This window comes from Acipenser ruthenus, chromosome 6 (assembly GCF_902713425.1).
Source record: "Acipenser ruthenus chromosome 6, fAciRut3.2 maternal haplotype, whole genome shotgun sequence".
NCBI lineage: Eukaryota > Metazoa > Chordata > Actinopteri > Acipenseriformes > Acipenseridae > Acipenser > Acipenser ruthenus.
Window position 1 is genome coordinate 45,683,305 of NC_081194.1, and position 12,595 is coordinate 45,695,899.

The 12,595-nt window shown below is 36.0% G+C and overlaps 2 protein-coding genes across 8 annotated transcripts in view; both read left to right on the forward strand.

The window, feature by feature from the left end:
- The window catches only part of LOC117411061 (lysosomal-trafficking regulator-like), a 186,765-nt gene extending 180,713 nt beyond the window's left edge, over positions 1 to 6,052 (forward strand). For all 6 annotated transcript variants that reach the window (XM_034018115.3, XM_034018116.3, XM_034018117.3 and 3 more), the window contains 2 exons: positions 2,742 to 2,813; positions 3,630 to 6,052. In XM_034018115.3, the coding sequence (XP_033874006.3) occupies positions 2,742 to 2,813; positions 3,630 to 3,765 (208 nt within the window). In that variant the 3' untranslated portion in view covers positions 3,766 to 6,052. The remainder of the gene's footprint in view (positions 1 to 2,741; positions 2,814 to 3,629) is intronic.
- Positions 6,053 to 9,969: 3,917 nt separating this feature from the next.
- LOC117410369 (guanine nucleotide-binding protein G(I)/G(S)/G(O) subunit gamma-4) overlaps positions 9,970 to 12,595 on the forward strand; it is a 60,472-nt gene continuing 57,846 nt past the window's right edge. Inside the window, exon 1 of one of the 2 annotated variants that reach the window (XM_034921547.2) lies at positions 9,970 to 10,204. The gene's annotated coding sequence lies outside the window, so the exon portion shown is untranslated. Of the gene's footprint in view, positions 10,559 to 12,595 lie in introns of both variants that reach the window. The other variant, XM_059025435.1, reaches the window with a different exon arrangement.

Consider the following 12,595-nt stretch of genomic DNA (forward strand, 5'->3'; position numbering starts at 1 on the left):
CTTGAAATTGTTCTGTATGATTTTGGACTGAACGGCGTTCATGTTTAGTTCAGTTTTTGTTTGTATGTTGGAACTACTGTACTAAAGTGAGACACACTTAACAGTTTAATGTAAAGCTTGTATTATTTAGTAATACTTGACCATATAGACCATATAACGGCACAAGAAGGCCAACATTATATTCATTACTTAATTGTGTGTTAGATTGGCATTTAAAAATTGGGCTTGTGGCAATGTTTGGGAGGTTTATGTACACTAGTATGTAGAGGACAGTGGTGTTGGATTCGAGTACTCGAGTACTTGGAAATTGTAATGCTCAAGTACAAAGAAAATCCTACTCCTACTATCAAAGACCGCAAACTTTTTAATCTCTGAGGCTGACTTTTTAATATCAGTCCCAGTGCACTTTCCAATTCCAAAATATTTTGCTATTTTATGCCTGGTAAGTTTTGAAAGTGATAGTATTTAAGTTACTTAAATACTAAAAATAACATTTATTTATTTATTTTATTAAACAACACGTAAGAGGTTCCTGTTTCTTTCTCTTTTTTTTTTTTTTTTTTTTTTTTTAAATTAACCTTTAAGAATCAAACTATTCTAAAAACATAATATCCAAAAATGTGTTGAATATGTATATAGTTCTATCTCCACTGACCACTTTAATTACAACCATTGTTTGATTGAAGAGGACATTTAAATATAAACCTTTAAATATGTACTTTGTGTGTGTTTTTTTTTTTTGTTTGTTTGTTTTTTTTACTTTTGTAGTTAAGTCTTTGCAATGTTAAAACACAATTTGCTGCTTTGGGTTTTCTTTGCTTAGAAAATACTAACCAGGGTTGTCAGTATACAGCAGAATGTAATATAAAGAGTGAGTGTGTGTGTGTGTGTAGATATGGTTTAAACACTGACACTGCATAGCATTTAAACGTTCATAAAAATGTACCAAAATGCACATCCCTAATACATGAACTGTAACCCATATGGTACACAGCATGTAATGCTGAATTTACATTTCCGTACATCCATAACTAGCATCAGTTTCTTCATAAAACAATCTGATATTCATCAGACCAAAAAACACATGGTTAGCAGGTACAATATGATCATGATTTTAGGGTGATTAAGGACATGATCGTTTTCCAGTGTAATTATTATATGAAACAGTGTAGCTTATTTCTGTTATCTCAAGATCATTTTTGTTCAGCTATTACACAATGGAAAAAGTGTTTAAAGGAAAAGTTCACGATAGTATTCAAGTATCACTCAATTCCAAAGCAAGCTATGCGTCTCTACCTCATGTAATTTTCCCTGTGAAATTCAGAACACAATGGGTATTTTTGTAGCTTATCTGTCTACTCCCTGGCCTCTTGCCTTGTATGTAGGTTCTCTTTTGATTTAAGCATTATTGAAGTACAAACATAAGCTATCCAGCAGCACCTTGTATCTGTATGTGAAAGGACCTTTTAGTTAGCGCTCAGCTAAAACGAGTTTATGTTGTCAATATTAAATGTAGCATTCCTTTTAAGAGTTTGCATAACCCTTAGACAGACAATATTTGTATATTTGAAACCAGCTCCAAATTTGTTTTTCAAAAAAACACTCTTTCATGTCCTAATGAACCACTTTTAGATTTGAAATCAAAGCAACATGCCTTCCCATGAGTTAAACATTTGCAAGAATAGGCTGCTAACCTGTTGCTTAGAAACAGGATCCCACGCATTTTCTTCAAATTTGGTCACTGACAGGGTGGACGAATCGTGACGTCAGGCCAGAAGCAGGAAGGAAACTGCCACCAGGGAAGTACTGCAGTTCAAAATAAAGACGCCGTTTATTTAAATACAAAAATAAAATAAAAAGTTCAAAAACAAAACACTTGCTCACAGAGCGAAAATAAAAGGTTTAAACAAAATCGTGCACACAAAATAAACAATAAATGATCCAGGTCAGGCTGGGCAGTAGCCTTCACTGATCCTGGATTTACTTTTAAGTTTAGTTTCGTTTTCGCTCGCTCTCTCCGCTCTCGTTCCTCCTCTTGAACACCACCCTGTGTGCAAAGAGCTGCAGGCTTTTATGCAGGTGACCAGATGGCCCCCTTCTGCACAAGGTTTTCAAATTACTGTGGATGGGAGTACCTCGTTCTAAAAATAAATAAACATAACACTGTACAGGGCTCCTCGCCCTGTTAGTCATCTTAAACGGTCAACAATTGTTTTAACCTGCCACCATGCTTCAGAAACTACAACAGGGATGGAAATAAGACTCCTGTTGCATAGCAGTTAAACCCATTCCAGGTTTTTCTACAAGCTTTGTTAGCCCCAGTGTATAGGTAACGAGCTCCGGTGTGTCTTATTAAACTCATAGTAAAATTAGGAATGGACCAAACTGCTATGCAATGGGAGTCTTATTTCCATCCCTGCTGCAATGATATATACTGTATGCTGTACTCCCTCCACCTTACAACCAATACTGATTTTTCCACATCCATTTAACTTAATGTTAACAAACTATTAAATCAGTGGTTCCATTCTATTCACTATGCCCCGGGGATATAAATAAATAATAATAATAAAAAAACATCCATGTCTTGTTCTCTTTATGCTATCTGTTCAGCTTCTCCACATAATGAAAACAGTCTTCTTTCATAACTCATACAACTCTCCCATCTGGAAGTATTTCTTTCTTGTTAAAGAGCATGACTGATTATATATGTTTGTCTTAATGAAACCTTTTTATTTCAGATTGTGGAGCACATGGGATCTGAAACCTGTTCGAGAAATTACTTTCCCTAAATCAAACAGACCTATTGTTAGGTACGGTCTTTTTTATGCTTGTTTTAGGAACCTTCAAGAAGAGTGAACTGAAATTACCCCAAACACATTACCCTAAGTACAAAAACCCAGCAGCGGTGGGTGACTTGACAAGTAAATTGTTCTGGTAGGGCATGTTTTGTAATATGGCAGGATAAGTACAGAGCTTTGTACTGCTTGTTTTTGTCTATTTAAAATAAGGCTGCTTTAAAGATTTAAGTGGAGTCCTCATAATGTGACTGTGTAATAAGCATCTTTGTGATTTGAAGGGTATATTAACATACTGTTAAAGCTTAGGTAGAGTCCACAAATGCCCATTGGTTTCCATTCCTATAAACAATCAAGTAGTGATTTACTATGGAGGTTTTTTAAGTTTTAACCAGAATTTATAATCAAGTTTTATTAATAGAATCAATGAAATGTGGTGTTGATTTGTTTGTTTGGATCAACAAAATTCATTTTTTCTTCAGAAAATATCAATAATCTATTTAAATATGTATATATGTATATGTGCCACTTAGCTTTTATGCACATCCAGCGCTAACTATAAATATATACACCAGTGCCACCTGCTGGACATAATGAAAATTAACAGCTCATTGAAATTATCTACTTTTAAATGGTGGTGCCAACTTAAAAGTAGTCAATGTTACATTAACATCATTCAAATGCCAATTAGATAATGATGATTTGGATTAATTACCCACACATATCAAAGCAAATTAATGTTCCATTAACTTTGTACAATTTATAAGAAACAAAGCATTTTGAATTGCATATTAATTTGGTGTTTTGTATTGTTTTCTTTCTTCTCTCCAGCCTCACCTACTCCTGTGACGGACACCACCTGTACACCGCGAACAGCGAGGGGACAGTGATAGCTTGGTGCCGCAGGGACCAGCAGAGGATGAAGCTGCCCATGTTCTACTCATTCCTCAGCAGCTACGCAGCCTGATGACAACTACAGAGGAAACTTGCCATCAGAGACCGCTCTAGAGCACTTAACCAGGAAGAATGACCATCAGCATGCATTAAATACAATTTTGGCTTTTTAAGGCAAAAATATAAATACATTATGTGCATTAAGCTTTGAGCATTGAACAGCCCCTTGTGCAGTTTTTTTTATATTACATTTCACGGCAGCAGAAACAGTCCTGAGATTTAGATCGGGAAGTGCATATACCTTATGTTACAAGAACAGAAGTTAGTGCTCTATTTGAAATTTAAAAGACAGTAGGTCCTGGCGAATGTATGTGGATGAAACTGTGTATCGGCCTACAGTGTATTGTTTTGTTTCTCCTTGAGCAGCATGCACAAGTTGACAGAAGCGCTATTTATTATTTGAAATGTTGTGTGCTACATGCATCCTATGTGTGTGTAATGTTGGCCACCAAATGTCCCTGAACTTTCGCTGTACATTCTGCCTGACAGTTAAAGAAAAGTGTTGTATGTCAAAAAAAAAAAAAAATAAAATAATAATAATAATAATCAAAGTCAATAGCTCTAAATCTTGTAAATAAAATGAAAAAAAATGAGTGAACCTTTGTATAACAAATATGGCTTTTCTTTTTCTATTACTCTTTTATGGTCACTTAAAACTAAAACCAGCAGCTATGAGGTGAAGTAGGAATACCGTTGTAATGCACTTTATACAAGGTTTCTTAAACTTAAGTATGTACTTCTAGATGGCATATTACATTAGCATTGAAGATCAAATATAAATTAAATGGACTGCTGCATGACATTAAAAGCAGTAAATATGCGATGAATGATTATAAACTATTCAAGGTGCCTATGGTGTCCGTTCTTAATCTCAGGCTTACATGTCTTGAGGGAATCCTTATTTAGATATACAGACGTCTGCAAACCAACCTCTCCTTCAGGGTTGTGTGACATAAATAAATGGCGCCCATTTGACTGGTTGGGATTCAACCTTCAATAGGTCTGAGTGATCTGGCATAACAGTAAACTGGATCTGCTTGTACCATAACAGCAGTCCTTAAATACACCTTCTAAAAACTGCCAGATCAGCAGTAGCAAGTAATCTAGCAACTCAGAGAAGGGTAGTAGACCAGCTTGTAAACTTACCAGTCAACACCCAGCGTGTGACTACTTAGTGTACTGATAATGTACTGTAAGTCCCAGTGCTCGCTAATCAGAGGTCTTACTTCATTTGCAAAATACTTTACAATATATAGTCCCAGTTTCACCCCCTAGGTACATGAAGAGAAGTGCTTTAATTATTAATAAGACACAACAGTTTTTTTGCCATCCCTGCTTTTAGATTTGTGCTTTCAAAGCACATTCTGATGGGATACCGAACAGTTTTGAAAGAAGCTAGCAAGAACCACTTAATCTGTATTGACAAATGTGAATTCACTGTGCAGCGACCTAAAATGACACTTTAAATATAAATCAACCTGCAGTTACAGCTTTTGACAACAGCAAGAGTATATACATGCTACATAATAATAATAATAATAATAATAATAATCATCATCTTTTGTAAAGAGACTATTTTTTCATTTCAAAGAGTTGAAAGTGTTATATTTGTAGTCTTTTCTACCAGCTGTTAATTTCCTGTTATTTATATGGAAAGTGTCAAACATGCTCTTTTTACAAATGTGTGCAAGCAGCATAAACCGTAGAAGGCTGGGTCATCTGCATTCTTATTTTTTTTTTTAATTGGAGGTTTTGATTCCGCTCTCAGCGGGGGTATTTGAAGCTGTCCCTCCTCTTGTATGAGCAGGCTTCTAACCAGCAATACAAAAAGATCACAGATGTATCATCTTACCCAAATTATGTAAAATGGGATGGAAGATTTATTATTATTATTATTATTATTATTATTATTATTATTTATATGCGAACCACAAAAAATCTGTATATTTAATTATAAGGTAAAGTGAATGGATTTAAATAAGCCAGTGCTTCAGTGCTTTCATCCAATGTGTTTTATGTGAAATGCTAGTTTATGTATAATGTAAAAAAAAAATTAAAAAAAGGAAAGAAAGACCCTTTGATGATATCAGCAAGCAGCGCCCTTCCTCTTTTGATGTTTACAATTGAACTTTGCTGTCATGTGGTCTTTGGAACCATTTTGATTATTTTTCATATACATGTACAGTACATACATTTGTTTTTCTTAATTTGTTTTCTTCTTGAATAAAGTGAAATATTTTTATTATCTAGATAATATTAAATATTTTGTTCTCTGTAAATGAGAGAGGTTTGTAAGTTACCACCATAGGTATCTGTGAAAGTTGTGGTTTTTTTTTTTTTTTTGGGGGGGGGGGTTGTTTTTGATTTAATTATACTGTATGTAATTAAACTATGATGAAAAATATGTAGCTTCATTGTCATGTTTTCATTACAAATTCATAAAGCTGTGTTTACTCCCTAGAACTGGGGCTGGGGTGGTAAATGTCGTATTTGTACATACATAGGTACAAAAAATATAACTGATGGAAATATTAATAAAGATTTATGACCGAATTAGTCATAACTTGTGTGTCTTTCCTTCAGTATATCCTCCTTGTGGGGGTCCTGAGTGGCTCACCTGGTAAAAGCACAGCCACGTGGGTGTGCAGGGTGAGTCATGCAGTCAGTGGAGCTCAGCTTTGCATTCTGCCACTGCTCTAGTGAGTACAGTATACGTGTTGGATTGGGAAGTATTTAAAGATCTTAAAAGGGTGTGCCTTAGGGGCTCCCGAGTGACGCATCCAGTAAAGGCGCTCCACGTGAGTGCAGGATGTGCTCCATAGCCTTCAAGTCACGAGTTCGAATCCAGGCTATTCCTTTGTCGATCGAGGACGGGAGCTTCCAAGGGGCGGCGCACAATTGGCCGAGCGTCGCCCGGGGGGAGAGAGGGTTAGGTCGGTCAGGGTGTCCTCTGCTCACCGCTCACCGCGCACCAGCGACCCCTGTAGTCTGGCCGGGCGCCTGCAGGCTTGCCTGTAAGCTGCCCGAGCTGCGTTGTCCTCCGACGCTGTAGCTCTTGGGTGGCTGCAGTGTGAAAAAAAGCGGTCGGTTTGACGGCACACGCTTCGGAGGACAGCGTGTGTTCGTCTTCGCCCTCCCGAGTCAGCGCAGGGGTGGTAGCGGTGAGCCGACCCCATTCCAAATTGGGAGAAAATAATAAAAAATAATTGGCAACGACTAAATTTATAAAAAAAAAGGGTGTGCCTAATTCCAACACAATTTTGCTTGTAAGTATCAATATATTAGTGATGTCTTGCTCCCTGATTTTTTTTGTTTTTGTTTTTGTTTTTTTTGCAACTGTATTTAAAGCATCTCAAATTTTCACAAACATATCTATTTTTTTTTAAAAGCTACATTTAATTGATACAAAAAATGTAAATTATTTTCTTAATTGTAATAAATATGTATACACCCTATATTTTTGGAACCAAAAGCAAGTACTCTACAGTAAGCAACACAGCTATTGCCTTCCGCACATTGTGTGGCACAGTTGGTGTATGGACTTTATTGTGATTGCTTTTTTTTTTTTTTTTTTTGGTATCCAAATGCTGAGTAATTGGCCCTGTTTGAGGAAGTGGCATGCTGGCTCCTTTTTCTGCAAGGTGACAAGCAAGGCAGGTAGCAAGGACAGCCAGAAGCAACAAAACAAGATAGGGGTCCTCTAGACTTTGTCAGGGACATTTCAGTTGAGGAATTTTAGGTATTTCAGTTGATGGTAGACTGACTCCATCTTGCATGTGTGTAAAACTTATATCAGAAGAAACAAAATAAAATTCTCAATATTACAAAACCTAGAAAACCATGTGACATGGTACTCTGACATAGTTGCATTTAAATTTGAGTGTCTAATATTTTTCATATTCAATCATACTTTAAACTGTTTATTGAGAATATACGATAATTGCCTACCTCTCAATGCAATAAAAGCATATTCTTAATTTTGGATGGGCTACATGTACTTCATATTCTCAGTGAAGGACTAATCATCTAATATTACATGGCTGTGCTACATGATCTTAGAATATCCTAGGAATTCCACATTTTAGAAGCACATGCTCATATCACAAAATACATACCAAAAGATAATGCTTATTATTAATTTTACTGAGGCAACATTTGGAAAACTGCATTTTTATAATCTGCATCCATCATTTGTTGCTATGTGGCCGTGACAATCAGACATGCACAACAGAAAACAACACAAAGGTTAGGTACTAGAAACTGAAATATTTAAACACTGATTCAACACTTTGAGTATCCCACCTAAAACAATTCTAATTTACCAGACATACTATTACCAAAATAATGTCTTCCTCTTCTTAACAATAGAACCACATTAGTATTAATATGTAGTAATGTATTGTAGTGGATTCACTGGCTGTGGTTTCTTTAAAAACAACAAAGAAATGCACCAAGGGAGCTCAAGGCATGGACTTATAACTGTTGCTGTTCCACTCTAAGCATCCCATTGTGATGCCTGTCTCACTAAACAGATTTAGTTGTCCAGACAGATTTTAGAAGCAGAGGAGCAGCAGAGCTGAAAAGCCCTCTGGTGCTCCGGGAGCTTTCAATAGGTGTGAAATTTAGTTCTCTACGGAGTGGTGGGGTCTGGGAATGGGTTATAATGGTTGTTCACCCAAAAATAGCTCCCACAACATAGACTCCCTGCTACATCTAGGCTGAGATTTGGGGAAGGATTATGAGTGCTCCTTCAATTACTCGCCCCTGTATAAACTGCAGGGAATCTCACCTGGCTGTTGCTGACACAATCCCAGCTGCCACCTCCCCAAGCTCCACTTTATTGCAAGCTTTTCTTTTAAACTGCACATTTTACAGCATGTTTTTTTTTTTTTTAGTATCTCATAGGAACAAAACTGTGTACTAGCAGTACACAGATAATATAACATATTAAAAAAATATATTTAAAAAAATAGTACCCATATTGCACCAAGTTAATAACATCTTAAAGGGGAAGTAATTTCACAATATTCAGGTTTCCGGGACATTCCAGATCACTCCACAGTGAGGGAATTACCACAGATTACAGATTTGTTGGCAGTAATGAGTCTGAGTCAAAGGCAATCTCTTACTGATGTGGCGATTTAATTAAGATTGTATGAAAATATGGAACGTGCATTGTAGTTGATTTCTTTTTATTTCTGAAGCATTTTTTTCCTTTTTTCTCTCCTTGTGATGCATATTGAGATTGCTTACTTGGTTATTGACTACTTTGGAAGAAAAAAAAAGTACTATAATATTTGCATTATCAAAATGTATTACATTAGGCCTGCCAATCCCTCTGCAGTGTTGCCTCTGGGTGCTTTCAAATAGCACAAAAGCAGCCCTGTCTGAAATCAGTTCTCCATGATGTAAAATGATACAGGCAGATCACCCACGCCAGAAACACAAGGCTAATTCAAACACAAGATGGGGAATGCGTATCAGTCATTGTAGGCAAACCTTGCAGACAAATAAAATAAATACTGTAGTAACAACAGCCAACCTTCAGCAACCAGGAGTGCAGTGTTTGCAATAGGATACAGCCCCGAGAACATTACTGAGTAAACAAATTACAAAATCACAAACAGCTACAGTAATTAAGCAAGGCTGCAACCAAGAAGTGGAAACCAATTTTTTAGGAAGATAAAGAGATGATATAATAATTGTGAATATGGATGCTTTGGAAAGAAAACCCCTTTAAAATCAGACACACATTTGACCAAACCAAAATATGTCTGAATGTGCAGAAATTACTGATAGAAATACCAAGGATGTATTTATTTAATTATTTATTTATTTATTTATTTATTTATTTTACAGTACCCATTGCATAGCAATACCAAACAAAACAAATACAGAAATTGAAAATTATTCGAACTGGAATGCTTTCATGCGGTCAGGCATATTATTTGCAAAGATGCATCTTTAAAGCACTGATGCAGCAAAGCGCACCAATCTTGCATGACATTTTTCCTAAGACTGCGATACACTTCACTCAGTATGGCCCAACTGGGAGACCCAATGATGTAAACTGTGATGTAAAATTAAACAGGGAAACCTTTTACGTCCACGAGTACACTGCTGCAATGAGGGGCAGTTGAGACACAATTAAAATGCAGTGGAGGATTTTATTCCAGCTGCTGTAAAGGGTGGGGGAACAAAGGCAGACAGTTTTCGTGAGGCAAGGCAAGGCACAACCATTTCTGACAGCGACTGCATGAAATCGTTCAGGGTTGAATGCGGAATCCACAGAGCTCGTTCTCAAACCACATCGGCAACCGCAGCCTTCAGTTCTGAGTTTCAAATGGATCGCGACACCCCTCCATGCCCTATATTCCCCTCGTCCTAGAGAGAGAAGGTCTTCCCCAACTGCATTTAACATCATCTCTCCAGGTCCTGCACAGCTGAATAAGGTTGGGCTCAGGTCCTCAAAGGATCTATAAAATTCAAAGAAAAGCTGCGTGTTCTCATTTAGAATAGGAAAAAAAGATATTTATTACAGCAGCATAGTAGCATAAAGCTGTAAAGAACCTAAATTGTCCATTATTAGTTGTGCTAAAACTGAATGAGTCGAATCTAGTTCATTGCTGGGGTTTTACTGTATAGGGGAGTGTGAAATTATTATTATTATTATTATTATTATTATTATTATTATTATTATTATTATTATTATTATTATTATTATTATTATTATTATTTTACTGATCTAACTGTAGCTGAAATACGAAGTGCTGTCCGAGTATTGGATTTCCCGCTGTACAATTAAGGTAGGCAAGACTTATTTTCATTTATGCACCTGCTGTATACAATATTAGCGTGTTTATTCTTTTTAAATGTTGTCTGTAAAATGCATTATCTATTTCACACACTAATAATCATAAGGAGAAGAAGAAGAATCTAACGCCAGTAGGCAATTGTAAGAGCTTCATCAGTACGCAATCGTCTACAAATACATGATTTTGATGACTGGGACATACACTATAGACTAATATAATAATGCCAAGTTGTATTACCAAAATAAACGCAGGACATACCATTTGATATAAAACAGTCGAATTAAGAAAATGTGATTCAGCTTTCCCTCCGGCATTAAAATTAGAAACAGGTGTCCAGGACAAATACATCTTTGAACAGAGCTTGACTGGCGAGCTGCAGTGTGGCCCAAAAATTACATTCCGACATGTACATGCTTGTCAGCAAATTTTAACAGCTTTGTAATAATCAATATATAATATAATAGTTTCACATTGTTAGGTGTTAAAGTTTTTAGGATTGTATCAATTTCAGTTGATATCAATACATTTTTGCATGTGTTTATTAATTCTTGAATTATTGAGACAGGCATGGGATGGTCTACGAAGATGCGCAGAATGGTTTTTTTTAAAAAATACATTTTACTCAAATTAAAAACGCATACAGAAGGTCCAAGTGGTGGATTACATTTCTTGTTTGAGTTGAGGTAGCGACCATACCAGGTAGCTTCAATAAACTGAAATAATGAATGTTTTTTTTATTTTTGTTTGTTTGTTTTTAGCTGTTGTGTTTTTAATTATTCGTGATAGAATACCGTTGGCTACACAGAGGCTTTAACATTTTTCATTCATTTTTTTTTTTTTTTTTTTGTAACGATAGAGATGTCCGTGCTAATCAGGAATAATAGCTGTGTTCCCTACACTACATCCTAAACAAACGAAACAAGGGGTATACCCATCCTGTAGATATACTAGTTATTTATGGGGAAAGCCTTAATTTTAAGGAAAACTATGCATTGTGTATGAACTGTAGTGTAGACAAAGGCCTTGGCAACACTAAAGTCGCAGACAAAAGTATTGCACCCTACGCTTATTACCACAAATCATATATATATATATATATATATATATATATATATATATATATATATATATATATATATATATATATATATAATGTATTCGCTCCTGACAAAAGTATTGGCACCCCTGCTTTAGTGTTTCACGTGTCTTCCTTTTGTGTTTATTACGGCTTTCAGATGGTTATGATCATTCTTAACCAGTATGCTACATCTTGTTGGTGAAACAGATTGGATACACAATGCTTGACTGCAGCTTTTTTCAGATCAGTTCAAAGCATGAGGTCTGGTGATTGCGAAGGCCATTCCAGAACTTTTATCTTGGTTTTCTTCAAAAACTCCAGAGTTGACTTAGCCATATGCTTTTGGGTCATTGTTGTGTTGAAAGATAAACTGTCTACCAATCAGCATACAAGCAGATTGTATCATTGAATCATAGAATGTTTTGATACATGGCTGCATTCATTCAATCTTCAATCAAATGAATGTCTCCAGTCCCTGAACTGCTAAACCACCCCCATATCATAATCAAACCACCTCCATGTTTAATTGTAGGTACAAGGTTTTCTTCATTGAAGGCTTTCTCTTTTTATACTCATACTGTGGTCCATTTGTGGACAAAAGTTCTGTTTTAGTCTCATTGGACCAGAGAATTTTGTTGAAGAATTGTAGACAGTTTATTTTATTCATTTTCTTTAAAAGTGCTGTGAGGTCTACATGCACACAACTCTTCTGTGCCTTTGTGCTGGTCTTTCATGCACTATTATGTCTGATGCTTTAAGCCCTTGGCTGTTAATCTTGGATTTTTTTAGGTGCTTAGGCAATATTCTACTACATGCTGTACCCGTGATTTTCTTTGGGTGTCCACTTATTTCAAGCATTTCAGTTGAATTTGTTCTGTAGTACTTCTTGATTATTGCTCTGATTGTGGATTTAGATAGATATTTCTTTGATACTGTTCTGCAGCCATTTC